A 17,392-nucleotide genomic window follows, 5' to 3' on the forward strand; every position below is an offset into this window, starting at 1 on the left:
GTGTACATTGTTCCTAGTTTGTGGTCTACCAAGAAGGGAAAAACTTGGAATAGCTTTCCAGTGAAATGCCTCAAATTCAGCTATCCGACCATTAGATCAATCACTATGACCCACACTGACCATTAGGGGGCAGATGCTCCGATTGGTAGGTTAGCTTGCTGCTGGAGTCTGACTGTTTGGGACTGGGCCAGTAGGGAGACAAGTCAGACACACCCTAGAGCCCTCCTATGGTCCCTCCCAAGCCGCAATCATGCACTTGTGGAGTCCTTCGGCCTGGCCTGCGCCCTCTCACAATCCAGGACCCTCAGGGGACCCTCAGGCCAGTTTCCCTATCTCCCGCAGGCCAGGCCGAGGAACCCCACCAGGCCTCTAGTAATTGTATAAAAGAATTGCAAAGGATGTCTTCCTTGGATACCTCTTTCTTCATGTTCTCATCACTAATACTTTTTTAAAAAAAATTTAGTATTACCTCAACACTTAGGATTTTCATTTGTGTTATATTAATTTGAATTTGCTTTGGGTATTTTTCTATGTCCTTTCATTAAATATTTATTACCGTATTTTTCGGACCATAAGACGCACCGGACCATAAGACGCACCAGTTTTTAGAAAAGGGAAATGAAGAAAAAAAGATTCTGAAACAAATAGTGTCCTAAAATATTTTATGTGCATTAAAACCCAACATCACAGTCATAAACACATGTAATCAACCCTGTAAAGTAAACAGCAGCATTTAGAACCATTTTAGAGCCGGGCAAGCACACAGAGACCACACAGAGCCGGGCAAGTAAAAAAACTTTTTTTTAAAAGTATATGTGTAGGCTATATTTGGACCATAAGACGCAGGGACTTTTCCCCCCCACTTCTGGGGGGGAAAAAGTGCGTCTTATGGTCCGAAGAATACGGTAAGTGTATACTGTAGACAGGCACTATGCTAGGAAAAGGGTGTAAGCAGGAACTCTCTTGCTTTCTAAGTCTTCAAATTAGGTATATCTCATACTAGATTAGATCAGTAATAGGTGTCATTTATTTAGTGCTTATACTCAAGGCCACTGGTAAATACTTTGAGTTGCAGTGTTTCATTTAATCCTTATAATTTAAGAAGTAGATACTTTTTTCATTTTAGAAGTTAGGAACCTAAAGCATGGAAAAGTTTTCATTTGTCCAAGGTCTTACCGCCTCATAAATCAAGGTGGTCTGACTCCAGAACCCACACTTAACACATGTATTATTTTGATTAGAAGCATAAAATGTGTCCTCTGTTGCATAGTAGATAACTAACCCTTTAATTGATCCTATTCACAGGTAATCTCATCTGAATTAAGTGTTTCTCTTAAACAGAGAAGTATAAATTAAAAAAAAACTGATCTTTGAGAAAGTTTAATAAGCTGTCTTCTGAATAAATATTTTAGCAATTTGAAAAGGAGAAATTTTAGTATTATAACTATTTTAATTAAAGGTAATCAGAATAGAAGTATGATAAAAACTGATAAACTTAATAGTTTTTCATATGCTATTTTGATAGACTGTTAGTTTCTTAATTTTATTTACTAGGTATTGAGTACTTTTATTGCTAATTGGCTTTTGAGTAGTTTAACAAATAGCAAAAGATGAAATTCTCTTTGATTTGCTATTTACATAACAGTAAAACCTGTTGGAATTCTTGCAAATAGTGACTAGCATTTAAGCCATTTCATGTCAAGAATTCTGGCAGAAGTTTATGGGTAGCTATTGTGAAGCTGAAGTGAAAGCTTGTTGAGTTCATTTATTGTTGTAGCTTTCCCGGGAATGGGGCAGTCGTCTATGTCTAAATATCTTCCCTCATCTAACAGTGAGTGTATAAGAAATTTTAAGTGTTCTTTCACCCTAACTTCATTTTATTTTATTTGGTAATGTGTTTGTACGTGGCTTTAAAGCCTAACTAAATTATATGAACTAGATTAAAAAGAAAACGTGTTTAAAAATTTTAATCGAGTATTATGTTTATTTTTGTGTACAGGTCTTGCTTTTGGGAGCTACAAGAAAAAAACAGATTAGAGGAAGGTTGGTCTGTTAAGTGGATATGGCTCAGATATCCAGCAGCAATGGATTTAAGCAATGTTCATCTTCACATCTGGACCCAACAAGAACAAAAGATGTGGACAAAGAAGAAGCGTTACAGATGGAAGCAGAGGCTTTAGCAAAACTGCAGAAAGATAGACAAGTAGCTGATAATCATCGAGGCTTTGAGTTGTCAAGCAGCACCACACAAAGAGCACAAGATTATAACAAACAGGATTATGACCTCATGGTGTTTCCTGAATCAGATACCCAAAAAAGAGCAGTTGATATTGATGTAGAAAAGCTAACTCAAGCTGAACTGGAGAAACTATTGCTAGATGACAGTTTTGAGACAAAGAAAACACCTGCAATGCCAGTTACTCCTGTTCTGAGCCCTTCGTTTTCAGCACAGCTGTATCTTAGACCTACTATTCAGAGAGGACAGTGGCCAACTGGTTTATCTGGGCCTTCCACTTATACTTTACCTTCTATTTATCAGTCAACATATAGTAGTAAACAGACTGCATTCCAAAATGGCTTTAATCCAAGAATGCCTACTTTTCCAACCACAGAACCTATATATTTAAGTCTTCCAGGACAGTCTCCATATTTTTCATATCCTTTGACATCGGCCACACAGTTTCATCCACAAGGAAGCTTACCTATCTGTCGTCCAGTAGTCAGTCCTGACATGGCAAAGCTGTTCGACAAAATAGCTAGTACATCGGCATTTTTAAAAAATGGAAAAGCAAGGACTGATTTGGAGATAACAAATTCAAAAGCTACAATAAGCAATCTACAGGTATCTCCAAAGTCTGAAGATATCAGTAAATTTGACTGGTTAGACTTGGATCCTCTAAGTAAGCCTAAGGTGGACAGTGTGGAGGTATTAGACTATGAAGAAGAGAAAAATGTCCCAGGTTTGCTAGCAGAGGATCCTTGGGATGCTGTTCTTCTTGAAGAGAGATCACTAGCAAGTTGTCACCTTGAAAGAAAGGTGAATGGAAAATCTCTTTCTGGGGCAATGGTAACAAGAAGCCAATCTTTAAATATTCGAACAACTCAGGGCCAAATATCTCAGGTACAGTTTTTTGTTTGTTTGTTTTTAAATTAACTTACCAAATTTAGTAGTAACACAAAATTCATATTTGTGTGCATAATTTATTAGGTAAAGTATTTTTCATTTTGAATCTTATTTTCTTGTTCTTAAGTGTGCTGTGACTCTTAAACTGTATGGTAAAGGATTAAATGTGTTTTGGTCAATTGAAAGATTGCTTGCTGTTACTGTTATTTTTTCAAGGATTATAAATTGAAAGAACTTCCAATCAAGAATCTGACTATCACTGATAGGCATTTAAAATGATTTTTATCTGTTTCTCCATGTCTTCTTTTATGTGGTCCTACTTTTCCTTATCTCTTATTTTTTCAATGTAAAACAAGGAATTGTGGTTTTAACTCCATTATAAAAATTCTCATTTTATTTTTTATATTGTTATATTGTTCCTCATTATATTGTTTTATCACTTTTAACCATGAATGAATGGCAAAAGAAAGAGAAAGAGGATAACCCCGGAGAGACAGGAGAAAAGCCATTTAAAGGACTCTCTTTAATCACCTATATAGATAAAAAGGAGGAGTGTAAATATAATCTGCTAGAGGCCCGGTGCATGACATTCATGTACAAGGCTGGGGTCGGGGGGTTGTCCCTCAGCCTGGCCTGTGCCCTCTTGCAGTCAAGGATTCCTTGAGGGATGTCCGCCAGGGGTCCTTAGTGCTGCCTTGGAGGCAGGAGAGACTCCCACCATCACCCTTGCACTAACCAGGCCAACCATAAGCCCGGCTTCTGGCTCTGCTCCTTCTGTGAGAACACATTGACCACCATGGGGCAGCTCCTGCATTGAGCATCTGCTCCCTGGTGGTCAGTGCACATCATAGCAGCTGCTTAGTTGATTTGCGGATTATTCGCCTTTTATTATGTAGGATTATATGATGTAGTTGTTGAATTCATATAGTCTTACTGTATTGGAAAAATTATTAAAGGGTGGCTGGGCAGGATGTCTTCCCTCAGAAGAGAGACAGCACTGTTTAGACTTTTCCTTTCCAAATATAATATATCTAATTGCAGATTTGTATTTTGCTTTTATAATTACAATTTGTTTTTTAAATTTTACAGAGAGGAAGGGGAGGGGGGGAGAAAGAGAGAGAGAGAAGAGAGGAGAGAGGAGAGAAAGAGAGAAACATTGTTTAGATGCCTCCTGCATGTGCCCCAACCTGGGATCAAACCTACAACCTGGGTATGTGCCCTGACAGGAATCAAACTCACTACCCTCTGGTGTATAAGGCTATGCTCTAACCAACTGAGCTACATAGCCAAGCTCATAGTATTCTAATAAAGATAAAATAGTGATATACTAAAATTTTCAATACATTATATTAAGCATGTTACTTTGTGCTACATTAAATAGCAAGCATTGTGTTTCATTTTAATAGAGACAAGTGATAGCAGGTGCTGAAAGTTAAATATTTTATAGAAAACTTGAAAATTAAGCAAATCTTATTTGTTTATATATTTCTCTGTGAATTGAGAAATTCAATTTAGTAACTTAATTTTAAATTTTATTGTCCCTAAAAGTAAAATAAGGGAAGAAAATACAGGGAGGCAGGTATTATAGGTAAATGTCAACAAAGGTATTTATAAAAGTAGCCAATAGGTTGTTAATGCACAATTACTGAAGGCCTTCAATCAGAAGTTTGGTGTGCACCTATTACAAATGCTGTAAAAGGATTTCTATATTTAAAGAAAAATTCTAAGCCCTTTTATTAACACAAGATTTTATCATTTTCTTTATGTATAAGAAGATAAAGTTTGGTTTCATTTAGGCCAAAAAGGGGAAGGCAAATAGAACACTAGTAGTGTTGGAAGTTTGTGGTACAAATATTAGATGGAGCTTTTAATTTTTCATACACTATTCATCTCTAATTAAAAGCTTTCCTCTGAGGTTTATATTTTTTGTTGGGAAATAAGATTGTGAAGTCTGTTCTTTTTAGTTACTTTATGTACTTAATTACACTTTTGAAAGCTGTTAGAATTTTATGCTTTGTGGTGAAAACTCAGAAGGGTGTTTTCTTCTTACTCAGCAAGCTTACTTCCTATTTCCTTTAAGTGTCTTGTTTTGTTAATAATAATCTAAATACTTTAGTTCAAATGTTTTGTGAATAAAACCAAGAAAAGGAATACTACTTAAAACTGTCTTATGGCAATTTAAATTTAAATCGGATTTTGAGTTAATAGCTATATATTTAGCTATTTTGAGCACATTTCATAAATTTGAGTAATGAATTAAATTATTTTCATAGAAGTGGTTCTGCAAAGTTCTGATATTTACTCATTCTAAAAGTTAATTATATTAACATTATAAACTTATATTCCCATTGTCTATTATTAATTTTAAAGGTGAGGGAAACTTGAACAAAACATGATTTTCATTATCTACTGTAGTTGAATGTAGTACTCTACTTGGATAGGTTACTGCAGTCTTTTCTGTAACAATTAAAAAAAAAATTTCAATAAGGAAGTCCAGCTGGTGTGGCTCACTGATTGAATGTTGACAAATGAACCAAGAGGTCACAATTTGATTTCCAGGGAGGGCTCGATTCCCAGTGAGGGTGGCCAATTAATGATTCTCTTTATCATTGATTGTTTTTATCTCTCTCTCCCCCTCCTTTCCTCTCTGAAATAAATAAAAAATACATTTAAAAATAAAGGATAATAAAAAATCTTTTTTTTTTTTTTAATTCCAATAAGGAAGCAACCAAGTTCTAAATAGTAACTGTTATATATATTTAATGCTTTCGGTATATTTATTAAAAACTTAGTATTGTGTTTATCTAATTTTGGGGTAATATGGCATGAACCTTGGACTTTTGTAGGCATAAAGCTTTCCCATTCTTATAACTGCTTTACAATAATTCACAAAATGATTCACAAAATCATTTCACTGCTTTTAAATGATTCACAAAAACTTATCAGTATATACTGTACTGATAAGTTTTTGTGAATCATTTCAAATCTTCACTGCTTTCCTTAATCCCCTAATTAACCCTTTCTACCACTCTTCTAGTAAATGACCTCATTACCTTTTTTTTTTTTTTTAATGTTGAGGTCAAGGCTATTCTTTGTATGTACTTCCCCATCTCAGATCTGTCCTTCTTTCTGGATTGAGGAAAGAGATATTCCTTCCCTTTCCTATTTCCTCCAAGTATTTTCTACCATTATTTTTTATAAGGGAATTTGTACTTAACTGCCTTTCCAGTCTCTCTTTGTCCTCTATTGTTCCCATCATATTGCAGAAACTTACTTCTGGTAATATGACTATTCATTGCCAATCTACTGACCACATTCACTCTCCACCCCTTTTGTTTCATTTGCAACAATTGACTACATCCTTTTTTTGAAACTTCTCTTCTGTTGCCCTAGTCATGCTTCCTACTTTTTATCCTATAATCTTTGACTCCTTTTCTTTGTCTAGCTTCTAAACTTAGGCATTTGCCTAAAGTTTTGTTCTTGGCTATCTTTAATGTTTGTTACCTGTTTTCTCTTGTTCAGTGCTTTATTCTTTGGGCTCCAAGATACAGAATTTAAAAACTACTGGTTTAGACTTTCATAGTGATGTGACTTTGTGGGTCATTATGGTTGAGAGGCTGTGATGATTAAGTTTATGTGTCTACTTGACTGTGCCATGGGGTGCTTAGGCATTTGGTCAGACATTTTGTGTGTCAGGATGTTTCTGGACAAGATTAATATTTGAATCAGTAGATTGAATAAAGGCATATTGTCTTTTTTAATATCATGGGACTTGTCCAATCAATTGAAGTCCTGAATAAAACAAAAAGGCTGATCCGACTGCCTTTGAGGAACTCCTCCTATCTAACTGCCTTTGAGCTGGAACATGGATTTTTTTCCTGCCTTCAGATCCAAATTGAAACTTCGGCTCTTAATCTTTGGCCTGACAGATTCAGACTGGAGCCTTTGACTCTCTTGGATATCCAGTTTGCCAACTGTGGTCCAGTCTTGTTACTCTCTATAATTCTATGATTTAATTTCATATAATAAATCAATCAATCTCTTAGTGTGTGAGAGAGAGATGTCCCAGCTTCATTCCCAGTGAGTGCAACCCTTAGCCTTCTAAAGAGACTGTATCCTTTTGATGGAACTTGGACCCAAAACCCCTTTGGCTGGGATATTGCCCTCTCAGTGCTCCTGATGAGGCTGACAGCGATTAGCAGACATAAATATCCCTGTAGGAAATTGCAGAAATTGGATGAAAGATCCTCAAATCTAGATCTTTAGCTCTGGAATAGAATTTCTAGAATAAAATATTTCTAGATTATGATAAAAAATTTCTAAGCCTAATATATTTACTAGAGGACTCAATATCTTCCACAACATACTTTTTTTTTGTTCCATATATTGGATGATAGCATTAGCAGTTATTTTCTTATTGATTATCATTTGTCTCTTTCATACATTGAAAAATATTTGAGGCTATACCTTGTGAGGTTTACAAATATCAATCATTTGCAGACCTCATTCTTCTTCTTTTTTTTTTTTTTTTCCAGACCTCATTCTTAAAGAATTTGAGTTAGAAGAGGGAGACAGGCTGTGTGTACATATAAATTGCAGTACAAAATACAAAGCCTTGAGTGCCACATAAAAGTGTGCAAGATCAATGGAGAAAAGAGATACTTTGATGCTTAGGTAGGTTGTTTGAGTAGAGTGGAGAGAAGAGTTGGGGCAAGAGCTAAGAGACTGTGTGTAAAATTGAAAAACAATTTTTTAGAAAGAGTAGAGAGCCCATCTGGTGTGGCTTGGTAGCTGAGCATCAAACCTATGAACCAGGAGATCTGGTTTAATTCTCAGTCAGGACCCCATGCCTGGGTTGTAGGCTCAATTCCCCAGTAGAGGGCATGTATGAGTCAGCCAATCAACCATTTTTTTTCATCATTGATGTTTCTGTCTTTCTGTCTCCCTTCCTCTCTGAAATCAATAAAAAAAAATTTTTTTTAAAAAAAGAGTGAAGAAAAACAAACAAAAATGCTAATGTTAATGTATGAGACAAAATCATTGGCAACCCAGCTATATTTTACTTTGTGGACAGAACTTTTGAGTTAACTTTCCAGAGCCTATTATTACCTTAATGTATGACTAGAGAGTTAGTTATTATAATCTATTTCTGTCACTGTCCATTGAAACTTATAACCTGCTTGAAAGAAAGAATCTCATTCATGAATGGCACTGTAAAAAATGCAACATTTGATTTTTGAAAAATCTAGAAATGTCGCTAAGGATTCAAAATCTGTTAAGTAAAACATGCAAAATAGTTAAAGAAGGAAAGATGACTATTGGGTCAAGCAAAAATAGAGGTTTTCTATAACATTGCTCCTGCAAAGGTCATATGTTTTTCTCATTGCATTGATTTTTTATTTATTTTTTAATTTTATTTATTTATTTTTTTTTTACAGACTTGAGAGATAGGTTGGTATGTTAATTAAGTATGTGATTCTGAAGCCAGGATACCTGGGTTTAGCTTCTGTCTCTGAATATATTGGTTGTGTGACCTTATGTGAGTTAATTAACTTCTCTGAACCTCATTTTTTAAAAATCTGTAAAATGGGGATAATAGTACCCTCCTACTTGGACTTTGTTAGAAACAAATATTACATACATATCTACCAGTAAATTGCTTACAGCAGAGCCAGACATGTAATAAATTCTCAATACTCGCTAAATATTTTTTCAATTGTGCTAAAATACAAGTAATAAAATTTACCATCTTGGTCTTTTTTAAGATTACAGTTCAGTGTTATTAAATACATTTATATTGTTGTGGCAGTCATTACCACCATTTATCCTTATAGTAACTCTTTTTACCTTGTAAAACTGAAATTCTGTACTCATTAAACAACTTCTCATTTTTCTTCACCCAAACTCTTGGCAACTACCATTAGATATATTGTCTTTTTTATTGTTGTTAATCCTCACCTGAGGATATTTTTCCATTTATTTTTAGAGAGAGAGAAAGACAGAGAGAAATATCAAATGTGAGAGAAACACATTGATTGGTTGCCTCCTGCACGAGCCCCAACCAGGGTCCAGGCTGGGTAGGAATCTGCAACCAAGGTACGCGTCCTTGACTGGCATTGAGCTGGGACCCCTTGGTCCACAGGCTGATGCTCTATCCACTGAGCCAAATCGGCTAGGCCATTTTGTCTTTTTGATTTTTGAATTCTCTTAAGTGCCTCATGTAAGTGGAGCCTTACAATATTTTGTGTGTGTGACTAGCTTATTTCATTTAGCATAATGTCCTCAGGTCCATCCATATTGTATTATATTTACATTTTAAAACAATCAAGAACAGACTTTCTGGCAAAGAGAAAGTATTAGTAATATAAGAAAATATTAAGGAAAACACTGAAAATCTTGCTGAAGTGTTATTTAGTAAAAATGATAGTTGGATAAGTAGCTTTAATAATGGCTTCATATTCCACAATGTTAAGCTCTCTCTGGTGAAGCAGTTAATACATTAACTGTTGTGAAGACATTTTCTTTGCATTAATAACTTTGTTTATTGAAGAAATCATAGTCTAGATGATATAAGTGAAGAGGCAGGGACTCCAGGATAATGCTAGGTACAAATTCAAGTGGAGACTTAACTGTACTAGTATTTTTTTTTTAAATATATTTTATTGATATTTTATAGAGAGGAGGAAGGGAGAGAGATAGAGAGCTAGAAACGGCGATGAGAGAGAAACATCGACCAGCTGCCTCTTGCACACCCCCTACCGGGGATGTGCCCGCAACCAATGTATATGCCCTTGACCGGAATCGAACCTGGGACCTTTCAGTCCACAGACCGACGCTCTACCACTGAGCCAAACCGGTTTCGGCTGTACTAGTATTTTATAAGGTTTTTTTTTTATTGTGTTAGTTGGGGTTTTGGTTATAAAGTTACAATGATTTTGAGTAATCAGCCTTAACTCTGTTTTTCTCATAAGCTTTGTTATTTTTAGTTGCAATTTTCTGGAATTCAAGACTTGTTTGTTTGTTCCCGAAATGCTCATATCACATTCTAGTAGAAAGGGCTCTGCCACATTTTAAAAAAGAAGAAAATTCGTGAAGGAATTTTGCCCTAAGTTTTCAGTTTAATTTTCTGACAAAATGTTTATTGAAAATTATTACAACTCTTGATATTTATACCTGGTACTCTGATTCACTTACTTTTTAAAGAAAAAAATTTTTTTTTATTGATTTCAGAGAGGAAGGGAGAGAGAGAGAGAGAGAGAGAGAGAGAGAGAGAGAGAGAGAGAGACAGACACGGGGGGGAGGGGGGGAAAGAGAGAGAGAGAAAAACATCAATGATGAGAGAGAAGCATTGATTGGCTGCCTCCTGTATGCCCCCAGCTGGGGATCAAGCCCAAAACCCAGGCATGTGTCCTTGACTGGAATCGAACCCAGGGCCCTTCAGCCTGCAGGCCATCGCTCTATCCACTGAGCCAAACCTGCTAGAGCTGATTCACTTAATTTTTAATTGTGGAATGTTCTAATTCTAATTTTAATGGAAATTTACATTTGAAATTTGTGTCAAATTAAGTATTTTTATGTAATAACCAAAATGCCTCTACTTATGAACTCTGCTATTTGGCTTTGCTTGGGTAGTGAATTTATCTCCTAAAAGTTGCACACAAATTTCAATCAGATATAACCTTAACTTTTGAAGGACTATCGGGTTGTTTGTATAAGTTTATTATCACAGAAAATGTCCACTGGTAGGTCTCATTTTCTTGTATAAAAAACCAGCTGCTTTGTTGGAATTGAAGGCCTAAGTTTAAATACAGAGTGGGGCAAAAGTAGGTTTATTGTCGTTTGGATGGAAAATAATACAAGAATAAACTCTGTTTTGTGTACTCACAACTGTAAACCTGCTTTTGCACCACCCTGTAAATAGAATTCTGATTTACTAGGGAAGTCTCAAATAGGGTTCTCTCTTCGTTTTAGTGAAATAAGGGCTAGTCCTTTAATTTCACTCAGCTATTAAATTAGTATTCGTTTCAGTGAAAATAATTTTAGCATTCCATTTTTAAAAATATATTGTTATTGATTTCAGAGAGAGAGATGGAAACATCAATGAGAAACATTAATCAGCTGCCTCCTACTGGGAATCCAACAACCCAGGCATCTGCCCAATAGAACCGGGGACCTCTTGGTTTCTGGGTCAATACTCAACCCCTGAGCAACATTGGCCAGGCTAGCATTCCATTCTTACTAATCAACACAAAGAACAGCATCTTTCTACTTTTTGAGCAAATAAAACCAATGAATTTTAAAATAAAACTTAGTTGGCATTACTTTTCTGGATAGAAAAGTCCGTAAATTAAAACTGTTACTAATGTCACTTATTTTAACTCCATATCTTTACAAAAATGTGTTTGTACTGTGCTGCTATTTAGCATTTTGGGGATCTTTTACTTTTAAAATAAAAATACTGTTTTGATTACAGAAAGACCCAAATGGGACCAGTAGTTTGCCAACTGGAAGTTCTCTTCTACAAGAAATTGAAGTGCAGAACGAGGAAGTAGCAGCTTTTTGTCAATCCATTACAAAGTAAGGAAATTTCTTTTCTAAATGAAATATTATTTTTTACTAAATGCTTGCTTAAAAGTTTATTGAAAATTAACTTAGAGCTAATAATTCTAAATTCTTTAAGTTTTTAATCATTTTATCCCTGTGGTTTAAAATTTTAATTGGAACATAAACTACAGTTGAATCTGTATTCTTATCTCTTATGTTTTTGAGTATTTAGAAGAAAGGTTGAAGTCATGCTATAGATGTCTGATAATCTATTAACCAATGAAACTATGACTTAAACATTCAAGTTTCAGTACACTTAGATAATGCCTTTTTTGTTTTGTTTTAGGGACACTTTATTTTGCTACAAATTTTCTACCATTCAAAATATTGTTATACATTTATGTAAGAGATAACAGGCACCATTAGAAGAACAAGTATATTTTCTGAATATTAAAAAATGCATTTCTAAAACGTTCTTTTAATCTTAAATCTGTCTAATATTATTTATAGATGAGGGAATTGAGACTCAAGAGAAGTTACCTACCAAGCTTACCAAACTAGTCCTCCAGGTTTCTTTTGCCTCTGGTTCAGTATTTTTTCTTTCCATTATATCACTGGATTAGCTGGACTTCCATTATCCTATATAATAAAAGGCTTATATGCAAATTGTCCCCTCGAGAGTTTGACCGACTGAGTTTGACTGCTTGCTATGACATGCACTGTCCACCAGGGGTTGGGCGTGGAATGAACGAAGGCCCCAGCTGTCTGGCAGCCAGCAGCTGGGGAAGGAAGGCCCTGATCGACCCTAATCACTGGCCAGGCCAAGGGACCTTTCCCATGCACAGATTTTGTGCACCGGCCTCTAGTAAGTACTAAAAACCCATCTCAAACTAGTTTAAATCAAGAAAGATTATGTATTGGTTTACAAGCCAATATAGCAGAAAGAGTAAGGATGGGACAGAGCTACTAGCAAATGACAGCCAGATCTAGGAATTCGTATACTGAAAGGACCCTCCTCCCTTTGGATTCTGTTTTCTAATTTTCTATCCTATTTTCCTTTTCTTCCACTGCAGATGAGGTTGTTGTGAAGGCAGGAAATACAACCATGATAGGTTAGATTTCACAATCTAATGGTCTTACTAGTAAAGACAAAATGGAGTTCTCTCAGCCAACAGCAGATAGAAAAAAACCCTGAAAGGGAAAAGTGTAAGTGGCTAAGGGCATGAGATATGTTATCAAAAGAAGGGAAAGTAGATCACCATCATGGGAATTTATTCTGAATCCCATATTTTCCCCAGTGTGATTTACTTTAAGCAAAGCAGAGTTTGGGATTTCCAGATAATTTTTGAGTAGGTACATTATTTTAATGTTAATTAATAGATTTAATATTCAACTAGATTTTCTAGAGTATTGGTAATATTTCATTAAAACTGCCTTTCTTTATGTTACCTTTTAACCAAAATTTCTGTTCTGCAGAATACGGCGGGGAGGGGGGGGGGAGAGAAGAAAAATATCAGTAGAGCCACCTTTTCTTCCCTGCAGAGATTACTATTACTCTTAACTGGATTTTTAAAACTCGTATTTTTCACTGGGCATATAAAATAGGAGACAAGCCCTGACTGGTTTGGTTCAGTGGATAGAGAATCAGCCTGCGGACTGAAGGGTCCCAGGTTTGATTCCAGTCAAGGGCATGTACAATACCTTGGTTGTGGGCACATCCCCAGTAGGGGGTGTGCAAGAGGCAACTGATCAATGTTTCTCTCTCATAGATGTTTTTAACTCTATCCCTCTCCCTTCCTCTCTGTAAAAAAATTATATATATATACACATATATATATATGTGTATATATATATGACACTTTGGATGACTTAGTATGCAAATTGCATTTATTAGATTACCTATGCCATTATATTATTATGTTTGTGTGGTTAATAATTTGGGAATAATCTTTTACTTTAGTGGTTTGGAAATGCTCTGTTAGGTGTTCGTCTAGTCCCTTAATTCTCTCCAGAAGTCCTATGTGTTTTCTATGAAACTGTTGAATGACTATTGCATTTAATTTAAGAAATTAGGCTCTCTGTGATCTACCTTTTCTCACTACTTGAATCTTTGAGTAATTTACAAAGACTACCAGTAATCTACAATGATTTTTTGGGGGGGGTCAAACATTTATTTATTTATTTATTTATTTATTTATTTATTTTAAATATATATTTTATTGATTTTTTACAGAGAGGAAGAGAGAGGGATAGAGAGTTAGAAACATCGATGAGAGAGAATAATCGATCAGCTGCCTCTTGCACACCCCCTACTGGGGATGTGCCCGCAACCAAGGTACATGCCCTTGACCAGAATCAAACCAGGACCTTTCAGTCCACGAGCCAAACCGGTTTCGGCATTTATTTATTTATTTACTTACTTATTTATTTACTTATTTATTTATAATCCTTATCCAAGGATATTTCTCAAACATTTATTTGTTTGTTTGTTTGTTTGTTTATAATCCTCATCCAAGGATATATTCCCACAGATTTTTAGAGAGAGGGAAGCACAGAGAGAAACATTGATGTGAGGAAAACACATTGATAGGTTGCCTCCTGCATGCTCCCAGCCTGGGGAGGAACCTGCAACCAAGGTATATGCCCTTGACTGGAATCAAACACAGGACCCTTTGGTCCGCAGGCCCACGCTTTATTAAAATGATTATTTTTTTATTTATACACACACAACACACACATACACACACACACCCTGGCTTGTGTAATATGAAACCCTAAAATGAACTAAAGAAAGAGTGAATTCTTCTTGTAATTTTATTTTCTTTAATAGAGTATGATTCCAACAAATATTTCAGAGCAGTAGAATGCAGACGTGCACTTTTTGTGTTTTTAGGCTTCACAAGTGTGTGTGTGATCCTTGGACAAGGGCCATGCTAATCCTCTATGTTTTAGTACATGTGCTGCCAAAGTGAGCACTGAAATAGAGGTGTTTTTGAAACCATTTCTAGGAACTTCTCTTGTTCCCCTGTGACCTGGGAGGTTGAAGTCAGGAGGAGATGTCCCTTTAAGAAATGAATGGCTCTTTTTTCTCCTGTGATTTAATTGTTTTAATCTCTACAGAAGCAAATAGGCAGCACTTCCAGTATTCATTTCATTTATACTCTGTGAAAAAGTAGATTGGAAGATTGGAATTCATCTTTTAATTTTCAGAAAAATGTTGAAAAGAAGTACCTTAGTTTAAAGAGGGCATCAAATCCTCTTTTGTCTTCTGATAACAGAAGTACTGTCTGGAGATGAGCTGTACACCATGCTCATATTTAAATTTAAATGATATTGCTCCTTTGAATATCTATAAATGTTATGAGTACTTTTATAGGAAATTCCCTGTGTTTTAGAAATTACTTTGAGGAAATCAAGGCCTCATAGCACTATGTTTGTGTTTGTGTGTCTGTGTGCTTTTAAATCATTGTCTAACAACCAGAAACAATGTGTAGGAAAAAGAATCTTAGAAAAAAAAGATGTTTTAAAAGACAACAAACCTTTTATTCCTCTGGCAGTTACAATTTAAGGCTACATCACCTATATTATCAGTATTAGTTAAAAATGTACCATTTTGTGTAATTATACTGTGTAGCAAAAGAATCTGAAACAGAGCACCTCATTTAATGCTATGTGTCCAGTTAATGTTGATAATGCTACCAAAGACATCCTGGCAGTATTTAATCTCTTTCCTTGAATTCCTTTGATTTAAAAGGCAAATTCTGGTATTTGGAGTTTTGACAGGGGTCCATTCATTGCAGTTCTCATGAGCTGCTCTAGAATTGAACAAAGGCACAGAATTGAATAGCTGTAAGCATGCAAAGCCTTGTTCAGAGCTCAAATAAATGCAGCTTAAAAAAAAAGAATTTAATTTCTTCTTTCTTGTGAACAGATTAAAGACCAACTTTCCATATACCAATCACTGCACAAATCCAGGCTATTTGTTAAGTCCAGTCACAGTGCAAAGAAATTTATGTGGAGAAAATGCTAGTGTGAAGGTCTCCATTGAAATTGAAGGATTTCAACTACCAGTTACTTTTACATGTGATGGTAAGTTTGTAGTTCCAACCATCCTGTTTTGCTCTGATTAGAGAGGAAGTGTTTAAAATGTTAATAATTTTCATTCTCTTAAGAAACCAACTCTGTTATTAGTATTCTTCTTAAAAAATGTGTGTGTGTGTGTAAGGTAAAATACTTAACATTCATTAGTTACTCTTTCAAAAAGTTAGCATTTCATTTGGATACTTTCTTGGTTAGGACCAGTGGGAAAACAGTTTACCTTTGTAACGACTGTACATATTTCTCTGAAAAATGCTGATTAACTCTGGTTAATGAGTGGCTCTTGGCCAAGGCCCAAAAACATTAGATAAAAAGGCCAATCGATAGCTAATAAAATAGAAAATCAATTTTTAAAATATATATTTTATTGATTTTTCACAGAGAGGAAAGGAGAGGGATAGAAAGTTAGAAACATCGATGAGAGAGAAACATCGATCAGCTGCCTCCTGCACAACCCCCACTGGGGATGTGGCCGCAACCAAGGTACATGCCCTTGACCAGAATCGAACCCGGACCCCTCAGTCCGCAGGCCGAAGCTCTAGCCACTAAGCCAAACCGGTTTTGGCAGGAAATCAATTTTTTAAAATTTTTTTGTTTTATGGCAAGAAGAATGCTTGCTTATAAAAACTGTCAGTAAAATTGAAATTCCAGTTATCTTGCTCAGCTCCTCTCTTCTAAGGCAGTGATTTTCAACCTTTCTTCATCTCATGGCATACATAAAAATATATTGCCAGTCTGCAAAAAAAAAAAATGTATAATTTTAATTCATTCACTCCAGATGACTATTGTGTTGGTTGTTGTCATTTTCTATTTTTTCTTAAACATTTTTTATTGATTTCATAGAGCTGTGGTCGGCAAACTGCGGCTCGTGAGCCACAAGCAGCTCTTTTGGCCCCTTGAGTTTTTAGCAAAAGGCCAGCTTGGGAATACCCTAATTAAGTTAATAACAATGTACCTACCTATATAGTTTAAGATTTAAAAATTTGGCTCTCAAAAGAAATGTCAATTGTTATACTATTTATATTTGGCTCTATTGATTAATGAGTTTGCCGACCACTGTCACAGAGGAAGGGAGAGGAAGAGAGAGAGAGAAACATCAAAGATGAGAGAGAATCATTGATGGGCTGCCTCCTCCACGCTTGCTACTGGGGATCGAGCCTACAACCTGGACATGTGCCCTTGACCAGAATCAAGCCCAGGACCCCTCAGTCCGCAGGCTAATGTTTTATCCACTGAGCCAAACCGGCTGGGGCATCATTTTTTAAATTGACAATTTAAGGGAAAAGAGGTCAGTGCCTCTGACTAAATAGTCAGGTATGGCATATTTTAAAAATTCTTGCAACACACCAGTTGAAAATCTCTGCTCCAAGTAGAAGATATTTTTCCTTTAGTTCTAAGTCTTTCTTCAAAATTTGATATAGGAAATTTTTTGTTATAGTTTTAAAAACTACTTTTATTTTCTTTCATAGTTTATTGCTTTTCACAATGTATATTATTTTAATGGGATTCCAATAGTAGAATAAGATCCTGTATTTCTATAGCACTTTAGCCTAAAAATTATGCTATTTTTTTCTTTAATGGTTATAACTCAGAATATGTCTAATATTGGATACTTTGTAGCTTTGT

The 17,392-nt window shown here is 35.4% G+C and overlaps 1 protein-coding gene across 3 annotated transcripts in view; it reads left to right on the plus strand.

The window, feature by feature from the left end:
• The window catches only part of PIK3C2A (phosphatidylinositol-4-phosphate 3-kinase catalytic subunit type 2 alpha), a 79,636-nt gene that overhangs the window by 12,594 nt on the left and 49,650 nt on the right, over positions 1 to 17,392 (plus strand). For 2 of the 3 annotated variants that reach the window (XR_004986064.2, XM_036426314.2), the window contains exons 2-4: positions 2,000 to 3,121; positions 11,598 to 11,701; positions 15,600 to 15,757. Coding sequence is in view for 2 of the 3 variants with exons in the window: in XM_036426314.2 (XP_036282207.1) it covers positions 2,063 to 3,121; positions 11,598 to 11,701; positions 15,600 to 15,757 (1,321 nt within the window). In the remaining variant the exon portion in view is untranslated. Of the gene's footprint in view, positions 1 to 1,993; positions 3,122 to 11,597; positions 11,702 to 15,599; positions 15,758 to 17,392 lie in introns of all 3 variants that reach the window. The other variant, XM_045578037.1, reaches the window with a different exon arrangement.

This window comes from Pipistrellus kuhlii, unplaced genomic scaffold, assembly GCF_014108245.1.
Source record: "Pipistrellus kuhlii isolate mPipKuh1 unplaced genomic scaffold, mPipKuh1.p scaffold_m20_p_9, whole genome shotgun sequence".
Lineage (NCBI taxonomy): Eukaryota > Metazoa > Chordata > Mammalia > Chiroptera > Vespertilionidae > Pipistrellus > Pipistrellus kuhlii.